The 17941-nt window shown below is 53.3% G+C and overlaps 7 protein-coding genes across 7 annotated transcripts; 2 read left to right on the top strand and 5 right to left on the bottom strand.

Moving 5' to 3' along the window:
• Nucleotides 1-217: 217 nt before the first annotated feature.
• On the top strand, nt 218-1066 carry J4E88_000202 (uncharacterized protein; the record flags this gene model as incomplete). Its single annotated transcript, XM_049393882.1, has 1 exon — nt 218-1066. One exon carries the CDS (start codon nt 218-220, stop codon nt 1064-1066), a length of 849 nt encoding a protein of 282 aa, XP_049259711.1.
• Nucleotides 1067-1159: 93 nt separating this feature from the next.
• J4E88_000201 (uncharacterized protein) lies at nt 1160-3973 on the bottom strand (the record flags this gene model as incomplete). The annotated part of the gene is made up of 7 exons (XM_049393881.1): nt 1160-2315; nt 2362-2462; nt 2515-2651; nt 2715-2782; nt 3356-3525; nt 3572-3786; nt 3964-3973. 7 exons carry the CDS (start codon nt 3971-3973, stop codon nt 1160-1162), a joined length of 1857 nt encoding a protein of 618 aa, XP_049259710.1.
• Nucleotides 3974-4754: 781 nt separating this feature from the next.
• On the bottom strand, nt 4755-6750 carry J4E88_000200 (uncharacterized protein; the record flags this gene model as incomplete). The annotated part of the gene is made up of 3 exons (XM_049393880.1): nt 4755-6416; nt 6448-6693; nt 6742-6750. 3 exons carry the CDS (start codon nt 6748-6750, stop codon nt 4755-4757), a joined length of 1917 nt encoding a protein of 638 aa, XP_049259709.1.
• Nucleotides 6751-8050: 1300 nt separating this feature from the next.
• KU80 (ATP-dependent DNA helicase II subunit 2) lies at nt 8051-10478 on the bottom strand (the record flags this gene model as incomplete). Its single annotated transcript, XM_049393879.1, has 5 exons — nt 8051-9664; nt 9711-9961; nt 10008-10075; nt 10123-10250; nt 10350-10478. The coding sequence occupies 5 exons, from the start codon at nt 10476-10478 to the stop codon at nt 8051-8053; spliced, it is 2190 nt and encodes a 729-aa protein (XP_049259708.1).
• A 407-nt stretch (nt 10479-10885) lies between these two features.
• Nucleotides 10886-12074, bottom strand: J4E88_000198 (uncharacterized protein; the record flags this gene model as incomplete). Its single annotated transcript, XM_049393878.1, has 3 exons — nt 10886-11677; nt 11730-11844; nt 11908-12074. The coding sequence occupies 3 exons, from the start codon at nt 12072-12074 to the stop codon at nt 10886-10888; spliced, it is 1074 nt and encodes a 357-aa protein (XP_049259707.1).
• A 453-nt stretch (nt 12075-12527) lies between these two features.
• Nucleotides 12528-13451, bottom strand: J4E88_000197 (uncharacterized protein; the record flags this gene model as incomplete). The annotated part of the gene is made up of 2 exons (XM_049393877.1): nt 12528-13292; nt 13350-13451. 2 exons carry the CDS (start codon nt 13449-13451, stop codon nt 12528-12530), a joined length of 867 nt encoding a protein of 288 aa, XP_049259706.1.
• Nucleotides 13452-14176: 725 nt separating this feature from the next.
• On the top strand, nt 14177-17533 carry J4E88_000196 (uncharacterized protein; the record flags this gene model as incomplete). Its single annotated transcript, XM_049393876.1, has 1 exon — nt 14177-17533. The coding sequence occupies one exon, from the start codon at nt 14177-14179 to the stop codon at nt 17531-17533; it is 3357 nt and encodes a 1118-aa protein (XP_049259705.1).
• Nucleotides 17534-17941: the final 408 nt, after the last annotated feature.

Raw genomic sequence — 17941 nt, 5'->3', positions numbered from 1 at the left:
GCGCACCTGCACACGTTCACTCTCCACATCAACCCGCGCAATTGCGGCCCGGCCGTCCATAAACCCACCAAACGACGCTTTCCGAAACCGGCAAAACCTAGTTCCCAAATTTTCGACAAAACAGTCATCATTGCAATTGAGCAGCAGGCGATTCATAACAACTTCAGTACCGCGACTTCAACAAATCGGCTCCGCAGAACGGATTTCAACATCCAAAATGGCAGGCGACGATCACTACCTCACGCTCTCATGCCCGGATAAGGCAGGCATTGTGTATGCCGTCACGGGCCTACTGGCAAAGGAAAACCTCACCATTCTCGATCTCCAGCAATTCTCCGACCCGGACTCCAAGACCTTTTTCATGCGTGTGCATTTTGGCCACGCAGCAGATGTGTCCGCGCTGCAAGAAAGCATGAAGAAGCTCGCTTCGGAAATGAGCATGACATACCAGATCCAACGGGTAGACTCCAAGCCCAAAGTGCTCATCATGGTATCCAAAATCGGACACTGCCTCAACGACCTCTTGTTCCGCGTCAAGTCTGGCCAACTCAAAGTCGACGTACCGATTATTGTGTCCAACCACCCCGAGTTCGCGGAGCTGGCAAAGAACAACGGTATTGAGTTCCATCACCTGCCTGTAACCAAGGACACCAAGGAGAAGCAGGAGACCCAGATTCTGGATCTCATCAAGCAACATAACATCGACCTTGTTGTTTTGGCGCGCTACATGCAGGTCCTCTCACCGCGCCTGTGCACGGAGATGTCGGGCAAGATTATCAACATTCATCACTCTTTCCTGCCTTCGTTCAAGGGCGCGAAACCTTACCATCAGGCCTACGAGCGTGGTGTCAAGATCATCGGTGCGACCGCACATTTTGTCACCGCGGATCTGGACGAGGGGCCAATCATTGAACAACGCGTTGCGAGGGTCGACCATGCTTTGAGCCCCAAGGAGTTGGTCGAGGAGGGCAGTAATGTCGAGAGCCAGGTTTTGGCTGCGGCAGTCAAGTGGTGGAGCGAGAAGAGAGTGTTTTTGAATGGTCAAAAGACTGTTGTGTTCAACTAAAGCGTGCCATCAAAAGTCGACGAAAAGCAATGTAAATATACACATGGGTCATGAAAAGCGTCTGAAAATTGATCTACAATGGATTGCGCACGCTCACCACTTCACGCGCAGGCCTTCAAAACTTCTCGGCATAGGTGGAAAGTCAGCAGACAGGCCATCTTCGCCGATGTACTTCTCCTTCAGTAGCAGGCAGGTCGAGCACAGACGCTCCCCGATTGAATGTTCACCGAGCCAGATCCGGCCTTGAGCGCTGTAAAGTAAAGTCGCTATGTCGGTGAACATGTTCGATGTGGGATTGGTTTGGAAGTCGGTATCATTGAAAACGTGCGGCTGTGCGTCGAAGAACTCGTCATCCGCACGCGTATCGTCGTCGTTGTCGTCCGTTTGAAGCATTCCGGTATAGTCCTGAAGCTCTTCTAATATCGTCGAGCCTTTATGAATCGTGTCGCAGACACAGTTCGAGTTGTGACCGGACTTGACGCATTCTGTGACGGCTATACGCGCAGGTTCGACCAGTCCGCCAGCAAATGGACCATAGTCGTCTCCGCAGTGAGTGCATGCAGTCCTTGATGACTTTCCAGCGCCGCGAGGGATATGTTTGGCCTGAGTCAGCACACGGACGAAGGTCCTTCGTGTCATGCCCATTCGGCATAGATAGTCATCGAGCTCTTCGCGCATGTACACTTTCAACTGCTCAATGCAGTCCAACACTGCGCTACACCAAGCCGAGTAGATACTAGGCAGTGCTTGCAGGTATTGCTTATGTGTGAGGTTGTCCTCCATCCAATCAAAGCCCTTCATCTGTAGGAAGGCGCCGGCGTTCACTGCCATTGGTAGGACCACTCGACCGATTACACGTAGAGCGAGCCAAGAGCCCATAGCGTGTAGGTGTCTCTTGCTGATCTCCATACGCTCTTCGCTAGAAAGACCGAGAATTTGCTCAAGGTAGTTGTTGTGATGCGCATGGTTGAGAACAGATCTCATCGCGTGTTGCAGGGCGGACCAGACATTGCGCACGCTAAATTCGACGTATTGCTCATTCAAAGTAAGGTTGAGTAGCCACGTGATACTGTTTCGCGAGATTGGAACTCGTTCTCTTGCATATGCTCTCTTGAGCCAGTCGTGGACACACCAACCGTCGCCTTCAGTGTCTGATATGTCAATGCATTCAAAGAAGAGTCTGAGCATGGCGATTTTGATATCAGCCTGCTCATCGGTACAAGCTGCTACGAAGAGTGATACTGGTGATCTGTTTTTCTTAGCAGCGGTTTCGTCATTTGACACTGGGCACCTACAAGATCGCGTCAGATGGCCCTTCGTATACCAGTGCGGACTTGTCGGCGCCTGCCTTTATTAACAAAGCGCAAAGCTCGACGTGACCTGCTGCGGCGGCAAACTAGCCAAGTCAGCATACTTGAACGAATCTTCGCACAAGAGCAGTGTCTTACGTGCAGTGGCTTCCATCCTTTAGGGCTCGTGTCTACTACGCTTGCCATTCCTCTCTCCAAAAGCGTTTCGACAGCACGAATCTGACCGGTGCGGCAGAGCTCGAAGATGAGTGAGTCATCGGAGACCGGGCGAGTTACTGTTATGTTACAATTAAAGAGCCAGCTCCGACCTCCAGATGCTACGACAGCTTCGAGGCCACTCCGAACGCCCATGTACTGTTGCCATTTTGTGGGGTATAGAATCAGCGATCTGATGATCTGCGACTTCCTAGTTCTCTTGGAATGCGTGTTGCCGTGATGTATGGTCGTCGTGCGTAGCCAAGCACATCCGAGTGCAGTGCGGAAGACTGAGACATGGTGATTTACGTGATACCGCAGGTTCTCGGCATAGACAAAAGTCTTGGCCCTCAGCTGTCCGCATTCATCGATCGTATAGCCGTCTTGTGAATAGATCTCCATCGATGTCGGTTCGAAGACGGTGACTGCAGTCTGTGCGATGAAGTGCAACATAAGCTCCTGTGCCTCATGATTGATCGAGAGGCGCTCCGTTGGTATTTTACGTGAAGGTTGTAGTGCGTTCGTCGTGAATGAAGACGTCATACGGCGGAGGGAACGCTGGCCAACGAATTTCGACGGAATACCTTGCACTGTTGTCCAGCTAGACGCGTCTTTGATCCTGGGTAAACGAAGGTGGCCTTCTTGAACGGCTTTAGAAGCACTATGTGTACCGATCTCTCTAAACACTTTCACTCTTGTCGGAAGACGGGAAGAGCGAGCTTGAATCACGCTAAATTTGTGTGTTTAGCGAACCACTATTTGCATGCATGCAATTGCGTCATACCTTTCGTGGGCCATAGCCAGTGTAAGTGTCGACTTTGTGTCGTTCAACGAGTCACGGAATCGTTGGATATGTTTGCTGTGAAGGGCAGCTTTGAAAGCCGTACGTACACGTTGCCGCCGCGACAGCGATGAGAGACCACCATCGAATCTTTCAACAATGAGAGTCAGATCCTGGAATGATTAGTTACAGCTTACGTCCCTAAACCGAGTCGCTTACTGCAATCTTGGCCCGGCAGTGTTGTACACCTTCTGATAGACAACCACCAAGATTGTTGTCATTTGATTCGACTCTCTGGAAGACTGAGATCAGGAAGCGAAGGTCTTCCTTGATGGCAATGATCTCCCGAGGAGCATCTTCGACTGTCTCCCAAAACGTGTAAAGTTTGATACACGCTTCGGTAAGTTGAAAAGCCACAGATATAACAGCGAGGCCTGAATGCTGTCAGTAAAAGATAATGAAGTCGTTCATCGAAAATACCATTTGCAGCGACCGAAAGTCCTTCCATTGTCTTGAAGCCTAATTACTGATTACATGTCAAGAGCAGTCCGACTGGAGCTTATATTTCAGTGAGCCTACTGCGGTGCAGCAAAGGGGCGAGGTTCACTCACGTCTCAGCATTGCCCAGTTGTGGCTGCGCCAATGCATATTCAATGATTCCCCTGTAGGTCGCCTCGTGCTTTACCTCCACCAAATCCGCGCTGAGTACGTCTTTGAGCCTTGCGCATGGTCATAGCTGGGAAGCCGAGAGACAGCATCGAACAATAATGTGCGCGGCAGTTTGGCGCGCTTGCGTGGATAAAGGCCATGGCAGTTGCCCATTACCTTGTTCCTCTCCGGTTGTAATATCAGCAAACTTCAATGCTTGACAAGACCTGCCCATTAGCTCGATACGATCTCGATGTCTGGGCGACGGTTCGTCAATGGTGCTCGGGTTCAGGAGGTTGGGCCGATCGACGCTTCCGCCCCCACACTATCCAGTTGTGCGTGCAGCCGTGACGTAACGGGTGTCGAGGCCGACGCGTTCCAGGAAGCTCTCGAAGACGGGTTCACATACAATAGGCTGGGGCATCACGTGTCGCAAACTCAAGATGAGAGAATGAGAGCTTACTGGGCAGAGGCACGGGAAGAACCAGCGCGCTAGCGACAAGATGGTCAGCGACCCCCGCACGTGCCGACAGCCACCCCCGGGGCCATCTCGCTTGGGTCCGACATTCATTCAATCAACGAGCATCAACAGCAAAAAGAGATGGCCATGCTTTGAATTTGTTTGCCTTCTCAAAACGCCTTAGAAACTTGCGTCCGGCGAGATGTCTCCGAGCAGGCGACATCCGCGCTAGATATGCGTATACGGTACAGGCTGAGCCAGCCAAAGCGGGTGCAGGATGTTGGATCCACCTGTCTATTCATCCTCCATCTCCGACTTTATCGGCACTTGCCCGTTCCGTCGCTTTGTTAACCCCGCATACGGCGCACCTCTAACAATAGGCGCGATTTCTGAAGCAACGCCAAAAGCACAGTGATTCACACTCTGAAAGTCGCCAATCCCCTGATACCCATGTTCCCTCATGTACTCTGGATCGTTACTGTTTGCAAGAACACCAAACTTGAGTCTAGTATGCATCAACTCCAACGGAAATGGATCATTGCCCAAACATGCGCCGCGGCTAATGTCATCCAAGGTGGTGTTCCGTGTGGTAACTAGAATGCGAGAGAAGCCAGTCGAGAATGTCGTTCCGTCTTGCCAGATTGTGAAAGCGCCGAAGAGGAGGATGAGGAGTGTGATGAAGATGACTGGCGCGTAACATTGCCAGAGCCGTTCGGGGACGTAGACGAATGAGGACTGGAGTCGCGAGCGGTTCACTGTACGCTGTTCTTCGGCGACTGCTAGCATCTCTGGCGCTGATAGCAATGACAGAACCATGTCTGAGTAGAAGGTCTCGATCTCGTCGGTCAAGTTTTGCTTAGGCTCGCTGTTCTTCTCGACTAGTCGTGTCTTTGTAACATCAGAATAGACTTGTGCGTAGTATGGTCCTGGCAATGGCGGTTCGAGATCAACGTGCCCACGAAGAAAGTTTCTGAACATGTCGCCGACAGCATGGTATGCGGCCGTCTTCTTGTATAGACCCACATCGTCCCGCGGGCTGACGTAATTTTCTGCTGGTCCCGGAGCGATGGTGTAGTTGGTCTTGCCGTCAACTCCCCGCGGAAAGCTGGCATCTATAATGAGCCTCTGCGGTTCTAGCTTGACCGTGGAATTGAAGAAGGGTTCAGTGAAGTTCCAGCTGACTGTATACTTAGTCTCCACATGTAAGCAGCGCATGATTCGTGCATCATAGCGATGTGTCCAGTTCTTTGCAAGAGGGTCGTCTTCCGCGAGCTTTACTGTGGAATTGAACGCATAGCCAATCCAGAGCGCAGGTTCTGACTTGAAGACACCCAGGTCGACTGGAATTTCACCATCAGGTATACCACCCGAACCTTTGCGGAAGTTGTCGGCTTGCGGGCGGGCATATTCGCCCTCGTCGACGTCGGCGTAGTAAACGAAGCGGCCCCGCGGTGCCAAAATGCTCATGTTGAAGGGCGCACCCAATTCCGTTAGTCTCTCATCGTCATCTGCACCACTTGCTATTTCTTCGCACTGGTAGCTCGGCCCAACAAAGCTTTGTTCGTACGTGCAATTGAACCGCCCTCCACAAGCGTCTTGCCGAGCATCTTGCCTGATGTTGGGACGGTCCACGTTGCTATAAGCCAGCAGAAGAGCGACACGTCTTAACTCCGCCGAGGGCTGATCGTAATAGTCAAACCACCCTGGTGCAGTGCCAGATAAATCTGTAGTATTGTAATACATCATCGATCTCTTGTTGCTTCCGTCTGCCAACTTCACCGGATGTCGCCAGTCTTTTGTGGACTCCATCGAGAAGTTCAGCGTGGGAACGTTGAGATCGATTGTCTCGCTGTCGAGATAGGTTCCGAAGGTAAGCGCACCGGGCGAGAAGATGATTGTTGCCAGCGGGACCAGCCAGATGACCTGCAAGCCAGCATCTTTGATTAGTGATATATTCTATACAGTTCTTGAAGGGATAGTTACTCACCAAGGCAATAGCGCACAGAACCGGTGCACTAGAAAGGGCCTCCCAATTGCCAAAGATTGATGGATCTTCCGTAGCCCCGAAGATCTGGTCGATAGACAGCACTGTGAAAGCCCGGCTCCTAAACGCTCTCCACATGCGCTGACGGAACACCAGAATCACACATCCGCCGAAAGCAAGCTTCGATAGATAGGCAAGTGCGCGCCCATACAGAACCCAGCGAAATTTCTTGTCCTCGTCCTCTTCTCGCTGGTGGTGCAAGAAAGTATACAAGAGGTGTTGAAGAAGCGCAAACACGATGCCCATGATGAAAGCAAACACCATGAGTGCTGGCCCACGCCAGTTTACTCGCCATTGAGTTGACTGCGTCGCTCGGTGTGCTATCAACCTCTCGGTCATAGGATCTGTTCGCGCTCTCGAGATGCCTGATCCAAAGGAATACAGTGTATCCGGTGTTCTGGAGTATGGTGGCCGTGGCCCTGGAGAGTAAATTGGAGGAGAAAAGGCACCAGGCTTCGTATTAGGTGTGTCCTGCCGCCAATACGTAGAGCCTGGTGATTTGGGTGATGGCATGGGCTCCATTTGGATACCTAGGCCTGGGTCGTTGACGTTTTCGCTGTATCTTGATGGCGTCCCGCGCCTGCTGTCGGTGGACTCGTCGCTTGTTCGTGAAGGTAGAGAGGCATAACCTGGTCGGGATATGCGAATGTCCGGCGATGCAGGTAAATATGAGTATTGTGGAGTTTGAGGTTCCATGTTGGCATTTGTTGGAGGCGTCAAAAACCGGATTGGCACATAGAGCGCTTGGCTGGATCATGTCTCAGTAGTTTGAGAGTCTGTAGTTGCATGTTTGAAGAAGATAAGGGTCCGCACTGTGGAATAGATATCCTAGATGGTTTTACAAAAGACCGGTCAGCATCCTCGGAATGGCCGCTCTGGCGTCGTAGCTGAGCTGCATCTTCCTAGGGCTGAGCTGTAATCGTCAGCTGGCAGGGGTTGCACACGTTAGAGGCTCATCATCTGATGTCAGTCGGTCCCCGGTGCTCGCACGGGAGTGTCGCAACAACAACGGCAGCCAGCCGCATCGCGCGACCGACTTATCAGGCCCTTGGCTGCGCCTGGTCCATTCGCGCGCGAAAACTATCATAGTGGCGACGTGTGGCTTACACATCTGAAACGGTCAATGCTGCGCTTGAACATGACGAACGCCTGATGAGCGGTGTCGTGGTGTCTGGTGCAGGAAAGCCATGGAGGGAGGCACGGAGGAAGCTCGGACGGAACAGGTGCGTTAGCCGAGAGTCATCCGCAACAAGACATGTACGCGCAGCAGCAAACAAAGTCACTACTACACGACACAAATACATTTGTGCATACAATCATGCTACAGTGATCTCGCTACATCCGAGAGGCAGTATTGTAGTACTGAACTATGGCTTTGGCCAACGAAAAGAAGCGATTCGCAATCGCATATGGTTCACATCACGAGCTCGCAACACGATAAATGGACTCGCTACAGGCGTTTGAATGTGGGATGATATCGCAAGCAGTCATTGAAACCTGTTCATCTATCTCAGGCCGCCTTGTGCATCTCAACAGTTCAGTCCCCTCAAATCTCATAAAATCTCCTCGCTTCATCCTCAGTCACAGCGCTAGTGTGGCACCTGTTCAAGTCCACAAGTCCATACTTGCTCCCCTTGATCTTCCACCACATATCGCGACGATTGCCATTCAGCTTGCCGCCCAGGATGTCTTCCTTCAATTGCTTGATGAAGGGGTTGTATATGTCTGGCTCCTCGAGCTCGATAAGCTCCTCGCGCATGACGCGAATGGCCTCAAGTGCCCGTCCATAAGCATTATCGCCCACACTGTTGCTGATAAGGTTGCGAATCTCCTTTGCAACGTCGTCCACGGCTTCTTGAATAGCCTCCATGTCATCAGAAGCGGCCAGTGCTTGCTTGAATGAGGGTATGAGGTTGTTGGTTTCGATCTTGACTCGTTTGGGGTTGCCAAGGAGTGCGTCAACATCGAGACCGGAGAGTGGCTTGTCGCGATCTCCACGCTGGCGTTTTCCTCGACCTTTGACCTTTGGTGGGACTTTCTTGACATCTGCTGCTTCCATCAACCTCTTGAATTGCTTTTCCGATGCGGCGAGGAGCTCTGCTGGTGGCGCGGAGTACTTCATTAGGATCTCGGGTGGATCGGGAATAGGCAGCGTAGGGTCGGGGTGCGTTGCTCGCCATTTGATCACATGCCCAATGCGGTGGACAAGGGGTGAGAACGTATCCTCTGGTTTTGCGTATTCCTCTGGGTTACCCTCTTCGTCGCGGCCAAATGTCGATAGATCCATTGCATCGACATAGTCGCTCATTGCGTCGAGGAGCTTGTCGGTAGGCAAGTCTCTATGCTCTGTGATAGTTTTGCCACTGACTGTGAGCTTTCGATCTAACGGTGGGAACTTGTACCGTCTCATGTCTTCCTCGAAGGGAAGCTCGACATCGACCAAAGCCTCCCACTCCAGCTCGATACGGGGAACAAGGAGCAGCAACACTGGAGGTTTGAGGTCTTTTGCCACCAGTCTTGCGATCGCATAGCAATCGGCTTCGTAGAGAGCGTGAATAAAAGAGGACAAAGCGAGCTGTGCTTGGGTATTGGCCTTCTGCGGTACGATGAAGTTGGAGCGGCCAATGGGAAGATAACGCTCGAACTCCTCCATCTTTACAAAGCCGACCAATTCAAGAGACTGTTGGGTTTCCAGTTTGACGACATTCATATCGGACTCTGAGATGTGCACTGCAGTTCTGCCGTATTCATAGCCGCGCTCTAGCTCGTCAAGCTCAACGGGGTTCTTCAGACCAGGCTCATCCAGGTTGTCCACTTGGTAGACGCGCTGGTTGTGGACTGCTGCCAGATCAGGCATCGGCTGGTCTTCGCCCACGACAGTCGCCGGTGACTGCCCCGATGCGCCCGGATCCGTTCGTACTGCGAACGTACTTGCTGTGGGCGGCTTTGATATCATGGTACATGGATATCGCTCGACGTCAATGGTAATGGTGGCCTCGTACTTGCTAGCATCTCCCAATGTAAGCGAGCCTCTGTAGCTCTGAACAGGGCGGGTTTCCTTGAGACGCGGTGTATGAAGTTGATCGACGGCTGTCGCAAGTGTGCCGAAGTTGCCATCGCAGTCATTTATGAAGCTTTTCAATATACTTTCGTTCTTTGCCTAGATTGGGTCAATCATTGTCCGCTTTGGCGATCGCGTCACGTACCTTTTCCGAGTTCTTGCCCTCCTCTTTATAACCCACATCTTCGTCATCAAAATCGAGACCGAGCAACACGATCTCGAATGGAGCAGCCGGGTCTTTGATCTTCGCCGCCATCTCTTCGAGATCGCTTGTGTCCATTTGACCACGACCGTCAGTCACAATGATGACCCTGCGATCGTACTTCAATGGGTTGCCTTTGGCACCTTGCGTCGCATTGCCAATCATGTAAACAGCTACGGCAAGTGCGGAAAGCACTGTGACAGTTAGCAGGAAGTAAAACTAAAGATGCATGTTGCTCACGGTCGCCGCTGTCTGTCTTGCTTGGTTTGAGCTGGTCTTGCAGCATCCGAATGTCGCCGAGTAGATATCTCGCACCTGTTAGTACATACAACATAATTCGTGTCTGACAGCTTACTGCTTCAAATTTGAGAATACTTTTATGTTTTCGTATCCTTCCCCTTCTTCCATGTTGCCAGCAAGATCCGTTTCATCTGTCCGACAGCCAATCACGCTCATCAGCGCGGTCTTTCTGCCTGACGCGACCTAAACATTTATTAACCTTCGAGACATGACGGCATTGAGCGGCAATTGAAGCTTCACGAGCATTGAACATACTAAATCTCCAAATGAACGTCGACTTACAGTAGTGGTGATCTTGTCCCACACATACTCCAATGCCCAATCCAGGTCTGTCTGTTCGCGGCCATGTCTCTTTTCACCCATTGACCGTCCCAGATCTAGGATGTAAACTGTCGCCTCTTTACCAGCCATGATTGCGTTACAGTATGCTTCTTCTGCGCGCTTCGCGTGTGGTGACTAGCGTCGCGTGCCGCTAATTTTACGACGTCAAAACACTGGAGGCCGAATGAATTATGTGCTTTGGCAGTGTTGGACGTGATGAATTAGAGAAGTTGCAATCAAAAGAGAGAGCGAAGGCGTGAGGTGTTGTAGTCGTCGCATCAGACGGCACGGTGTAGCCTGTTGCGTTAGGCAAACGTGGCACGGACCATACACTGGAACGCGAGAACCCGTGACGAAGCTAGCCTCATGGAGGTCCGGCGGGAAGGACATAGCACGAGTTCGTCAATACCTTCATGATGTCTCATTATAATGCAAGTCAAGTGTGACTTCTACAGTCTAGTCTACCTCAGGTCTATCTTCGCAATGTCTACATACGTTCATCCAAATCTCATAGTAAGAGCCTCAGGCTTACTCCCCATAACCTCTTCAATTTCCTCCAAATTCTCCTTGGTCAACTTGCGATAAACATCAACCGCCTTGACCGTCTGATAAATCTGCTCCGGCCGCGACGCACCCGTGATAGCACTCGACACGTTCTTGTTTGACAGCACCCACGCCATGGACAGTGTCGCAACGTCAGTATCAAGCTTCTTCGCAACCTCCATGAGCTTCTTGATCTTGCCTTGCTGCTCGTTCCACGCATCGCTGCCAACGCCTTTCATGACGGACTGAATGTATGGGTCGTCTGATACGCGGAGACGCGAATCTTCTGGCACGCCGTCGACGTATTTCCCTGTGAGGAGACCGCCTTGAAGCGGAGAGAAGATGGTGAGACCGAGACCGCGGCGGGTGTAGAGGCCTGCGTCTTTGAACTCTTGGTCTACCTTCTGAGGGCGGAGCAGTGAGTAGCCGGGCTGTTCGACAATGGGGCCGATGAGTCCGAGACGGTCGGCTACGGCCCATGCCTCTTCGATCTCAGAGGCGAGCCATTCAGATGTGCCCCAGTAGAAGGTTTTACCCGTGTTGATAAGGTAGTTGAAGGCGCGTACTGTTTCTTCGATGGGTGTGTAGCGATCCGGGCGATGCGCATACAGGATGTCGACATAGCTTAGTTGTAGTCGTTCGAGCGAGGCTTCGGTTGCTTCGATAAGATGCTTCCGCGATAGCCCCAGGTTGTTGATCTTGTTGCGTGGGGAGGGGAGGGCGGAGTTGTGTGTACCCCAGTAGATCTACACCAATCAATACAGTTCTATGGTCTAATTCCACTCCAGCGTCTAATACCTTGGTCGAGACGACAATATCGTTCCTGTTCCACTTGAAGTGTTTAATTGCCCGACCCATGACCTTCTCAGACTCGCCCTTTGCGTATCCTTCAGCGCAATCGAAGAAGTTGATACTGCAGAGAAACAGATACAAAGTCAGTGTACGTCACATACGTGTATCGTATGCTTTGACTTACCCAGCATCAAATGCTGCTTTGAGACAAGCGAACGTGTTATCATCGCCGACATGACCGCCGTATGTGAGCCAACCACCGAGGGAAATGGCAGAGATTTGCAGTCCGCTCTTGCCCATGAAGCGGTACTCCATCTCGGGCAGATCTTTGGGTGCTTCGGATTGAGACATGTTGCAGAGTGGAAGTTTAAGAAATAGGTGCTCCACTGTCAAAAGGGAACAAGTCTGATTTATATTGCGATAGCATCATAGTCTCCAACTACCGTGTGTAAGCAAGCCACCAACGATACCGCACGATACAGTGCAGGACGATCTGCTGAATGTGGTTACTTGCTCTAAATAACCATCCAAGGTGGGGCTACTCGCTGCAAGATACCCCGCACAGAGGGCAGAAGGGCGTAGGCGGCGCGGGAATACCAACTTCGTCCCGCCTGTCGTCATCACTACGGAAGACCACTTTAGGCGGTGGGAAGGAGTGTTGGAGGGGTGTACAGATAGCAGAGAAAACCGCGCTTGCAGTAAATGAAAGCACGAGGTGATGCGGCCGGGCATGGATATGGTGGAACATCGTATCGACATCTGGAAATCGTCGAACAGCATGCCCACTTCTATACGAAACACGCTTCACCAGATACCAGGGACCATTCTCTTCCGCGGACCTACCTTGGCGGCACCGAATTTCTCCACGTACCACTCCTTTGTTCCGATGGCCGTCACTCCTAGGTTTGTAGCGACAAATATGGTCGCGCAGACCAGTGTCCAATTGACCCAGGTGCCCTCAGGAGCTGCTATGAGCGACAATAGCGCGTAGATGACGACCTCGCAGGTATAGTGCGGGCAGAGGAGGTTCGGAAATACGGTATGCGAGGGAAGCTGGTAGCCGTTGCTCTCGGTGCGGAGGCGGTAGAGGTAGCTGTGGTAGGAGTGTTGCAGCATCTGCGCGGTGACAACTCCCGGCACCAATGCCCAGTTGCCGGCGGCATTGCTAGGTGTCTCAACCCAGATGGACATGTTTATCGTGATGTAGAAGAGAAGTCCTAGAACCCAGTGGGCGAACCACATCCGGCTCTTGCTCGTCGAGGTGTATGCGTACGACTCGAGCATGCGTCGCAGGCCCTGAAGCAGCAGGAGCGCCCAGACAATCTGCTGCTGCCTTCCAGCTTCCCACACGTGCAGTCTCCATGCCCAGAACAGCGAGCAGAGCACGGACGTGATGTAGAAGTGGGTGAAGTAGTTGTGGGGCACTTGTAGCGACGCAGCGTAGTCGAGGGTACGAGTGAGAACCGACTGCTGAACGGGTGGCTCCTTCCTCCCGCTCACGCCGGTGACACGGGAGCCATAAGCAAGAAAGCGCGAGCGCAGGGCAGGAACAGCCTGAATGACGAGGATCTAGTAAGCCGGACTGGTTAGTGAGGTTGCATGTGGAGGTGAATGGTGCCGCGATACAAGAAGAGACGCAGCGAGGTAGAAGATGCGCAGCAGGGCCACGGGATGCAGGTCCTCGACGCGGTAGCCTATAGCTGAGAGCGAACGCGATAGCGAGGCCATGTCGGGAGTATTGGAAAGTGAACGCGTAGGGGGCTCTGACGGCAGAATGATGAAGCCCTGACTGGTGCTGACCGCTTATTCGACGGGCGAGTCACGTGTCGCCAAAGCCAATCTCTCCGTGGTTCTCGCGACCAAACAATCTGGCCCGCAGGAGATGATGAGGGCTAAATAACGCGGCAAAGGCCGAGTTAGCGGCGGTTTGGAACCTTGGGAGTCCTGTTTCGGCTGGGATGGCGAGCCACGAGGAACACGGGACCAGCAGCTCGCAGCGCTCCCTATGAGTGGAAGAGGCCGACTGACAGACAGCGAGCCACGCAGCAGCAAACGTCACGGCCACACGGCGCGGTAATCGTGATGTCGCGTCGCTTGTTGTTCTCCGTTCACGATAGACGATGGCTTGATAGCAGCACAAAGGCGAGTGCAGGGTTGCCTTGACGATCCATGCCCCCCATGGCTGGCGCAGGCCGGTGAATGGTGGAGCGCTGCCTGCTACTGGCAAGCCTCTCAGCTCTTCTCCGTGTCGCTCCTCCTCCACTACACCTCACAACGCGCCTTCATCACCCACCCCCGACCGCGCCGTCCATCGCAGCCCGTCGAGCAGCCCAGCGCCCTGTTGTTGTTGCCGCCCGCGCCCACCCTCCTGCAGAGGCCTCCGTTGTGCTCCTTCCGTCCCTTGCTCTGCAAGCCAGCATGAGGCAGGAACTCGAGTGTCCTGTCCCAGCGTAATGACCAGTAATGCCGATCCGGTCTTAAACGCACCCTCTGCCCCCAAGTCCTTCCACCACGACCGCCCGCACAGCCCGCCGTCGCCTCGCCCGGCACCCAAGACGGCCGCGTTTCCGTCCCAACATGCTCACGATGAAGACCAGGACGCTGAAGGCGAGTCCGAGGCCGAGACGGTCGTCCTGTCACGGGACGAACACCCCGAAGAAAACAAGATGATCAAGACAGAGCGCGTCGAAGACGACGACGACGATGCATCGCGGCTGCGCTCCATCAAGGAAGAGTCACGGGCGCATTCAGCCCAGCCCAACGGCCGCCGTCGGTCGAGCAACGGCAACCATGTCAAGGTCAATGGCGCCAAACACGCCTCGGAGCGCGATGCGAAGAGCCCCGTTCCTACTTCACCCAGCAGCCGCACGGCCTCGCGAAACACCAAGGACACCAGTCCAAACGACTCGGCCAAATCGCCAGCCCGATCCGCCCTCTCTCCCACACAAGCTACTACTCGCGGCCGCAGCGCGTCGACTGTCGAGAACCGCAAGCGCAAGCAGCGCGATCAGTCCTTCCCCAAGACCTTCGAGCCACCGCGACAAAAAGCTAGGACCGAGGGCTTGAAGGACGCGCGCCCGCCCCATTCGCCTGGCACGCCTGGTTTTGGCCGCCCACACAAGCGTTCGCAGTCAACACAATCCGCCGTCACAGGTATCGCAGGCCGCAAACGCCGCGAGGTGACCAATCTCGCTCTATCGACAGAAGAGCATTGGTCGGGATCGAGTTCAGATCACTCAACATCACCGCAGCCCACGTCTGCGCCGCACCTCCAACACGCCCGGGTGAAGCGCTCCACCAACCGTGCGCTGACCTCGCCTGCACGCACTATGCCCCAGCGGAAGGTCGACAGATTTGGCGCAACGCGTCTTGCTCGGGAAAGCGAAAGAGGCGATCTGGATGCAGTCAAGGAAGCCTTCGAAGACGCGCCCGACGAACTGAATCAGCCCGACTACGCCGGTATTGCTCCGTTACAAAAAGCCTCGCTGCACGGTTGGGCGCCTGTCGTTCGATACCTGATCAGCAAAGGCTGCCGAACAGACTGTGAAAGCCACGATCGAGACACTCCTCTTATCGACGCGGTAGAGAACTCGCACTTGGATGTCGTCAAACTGCTGCTCAACGAGGGCAAGGTCAATCCACATCACTCCAACAAGAAAGGTCAGCGTGCGATTGATGTGCTGGACCCGGAAGATGACGACGCAGAGGAGATTGAGAAGGAGCTTAGAGAGGCGATGAGAAGACGGGCAGACACATCCAACAACGACCCCGAACGCACCCAGAAGCAGGCCAAGACCGCATCGCGATTATTGTACAACGAGTTCAACGTGGAAACATTGATCGAGAAGGCTGGCGATGGCGACATCCTTGCTGTAGGAGAGCTGATCAACAGTAACATCAAACCGAATATTACCTGTGGCGTTGCGGCAGCAAGAGGTGGACACTACGACATCCTCAGTATCCTCCTCGCGAGTGGCCTCAAGGCTGATCCCGACCCGTCCAAACACCCAGAAACGCCCATGACAGTTGCCATCGGACGAGGATACCTCAAGATCATACAACTACTTCTCGAGCAAGACAACTTCAATCCCACTCGCCGAAACAAAGACAACAAGACGTATTACGAGATCTCTGAGGAACGACATGGTCCTAAGTGGGAAGAAGAGAGGGATATGCTGAAGCGCGCCTGCGAGGAATATCAAACGACACACCGGAGCCCGCGGAGAGTCAAGAAAGAAGCTCCAAACGCCCCGGCGAACCGCATGAAGAGAAAGACGTCGCCGCGAAGAGAACGGTCGTCCTCCCCACGTCCTAATGCAAAACGCGCGCAGCTGGTAAAGTCGACGACCGAGCCTGCTGCACCACAAAAATCTCGACGACTCATGTCCGGAAAGGAAAAGGCGACCAGAGAAGACCAAAGAAGAAAGCGCGTTGTGGACGATGATTCATCAGAAGAGGAAAGCGAAGAAGACGTACGGCCGCCCATCCGGAAGGCCAAGCAGCGTTCTTATAGCGAAGGCGAAGAAGCGAAGCCTGTCAAGAAGGTTGCGAAAGCACGATCAGATGACAATGAACCCAAACGACCGGACCGAGCACACTCAGACGAGAGCGACGAGGACCATGGTACTAAGCAGCCAGTCAAGATTCGGACAAAACCAGGCAGACCACTCAGCGCCAAACCGACACCCGAGATCGATTCTCCGGACGAACGCAAGGTTGTCAAGAACAAGATCAAATACAAGACCGTTGAAGACAAGATTAGGAAAAGAAAGATGTCGGATGCATCAACAGACGATGTCAGCGTGAAGAGGACGCCCACAGCATCTGCCAAATCTACGCCCGTACCGCCTGAAAGGATAGCAACTCCAGAAGTTGAGCGCGCACGTCGTCAAGAGGAACACAAGCTACAGGCAGAAGCGAAACGCAAAGCCGCCGAAGTTGCAGCTGAGGCCGAGGCGAAGCAGAAGGAAGCGGAGGAGGCGGCTCGCAAAGCTGAAGAGATCGAGCAAGCGAAGAAGAAGGCCGAAGCGGAAGCAGAGACACAGCGTCAAGCAGCAGAAGCAGAAGCAGCACGAATACGAGAGGAACAGGAAACTCAACGCCGAGCAGACCAGGAAGCGAAACGCCAGAAGGATCTGCTCGAACGTCAAGATCGGATATCCAGGCTCCCCCGAGCTTTGAGACGCGCCTGCGAATTAGGCACCAATCGACCGCTTCATTTCGCAGGGGAGCAACTTGGTGTATCTGCTATTTTCCTACCTTTGTTCTTGGCAAATGCTGAGGACCTCGGTGACTCGCAAGCCATCCCAAATCGGAAGTACATCTGTTCGTTCCAGGCTGTCGGCATACTTGGTCTTCCCGAGCTCGATCTAGCGCATCTCGACGCTCCTTACTCTGAATGGTCTCGCATTCCCGTGAGCCGCGCACAACGAGATGCCATACTTCGCCAATATGACATTGCGCTGTTAGCCCAGGACACCCGATTCCCAATGGAAGGCTCGCCGGAGTTTGACTACGCCAAGATCCAGGACAGCATCAAGGAAGCTAAGCATCAGTTCTCTGCTATGGAGGGCCTGTACTGGGTGGAAGAGTCGCTGCTTTACGCCGAAGTCGAGAAGATTGAAACCCTACGGCCGCTGCTCTGCCATATGCGCTCCGATTGCAAAAGAAGACGTATCCATCTAGTAGATAGCAGTGACGAGGAGCCAGAGAAGAAGCCGAAACCCAAGAAAAGCTTCATGGACATGGTACGAGAGCACAACGGCATCAATGGCACAGCGCCTCGCGCAATCGTCAACGGCAATGGATGAAGTAGCTAGGATATGGGGACCCTGATTGTATACTTATTCGGATGAGAACCATCCCACATTGCCGCGCCGTGCCGTACTATGTTGTACGAAGAACAAGAGCGCCTGGGGGAAGCTACAGGAAACTACGCCTGTCAATATGTTATGTAGTGTCCAGCTCCGCAGCGAGCAACTGGCATGGGGGTATAGCGAGCTCAGCAACTCCATGAATGAGGACTGATGTGCACAATTACGAGATAAATTCAAACCATTGACGAAGGAACTGTATAATCTTATCCACTACATCATGCTTTCGCTCTCGTATCTTGCCAGGTTAATCCTTGTTGCCTCAGGCTTCACCCCACTTCGGTGCATCTGGCCGCCCCAGTGGCCCCGCATCAGAGCTCCAAGCTCCGGTACACTTTCACGAAT

This window comes from Alternaria novae-zelandiae (assembly GCF_023758075.1).
Source record: "Alternaria novae-zelandiae strain BMP 2774 chromosome Unknown scaffold_1, whole genome shotgun sequence".
NCBI classification, from domain to species: domain Eukaryota; kingdom Fungi; phylum Ascomycota; class Dothideomycetes; order Pleosporales; family Pleosporaceae; genus Alternaria; species Alternaria novae-zelandiae.
Note: the sequence above shows the minus strand (reverse complement) of the source record. Positions and strands in the feature narration are given on the sequence as shown.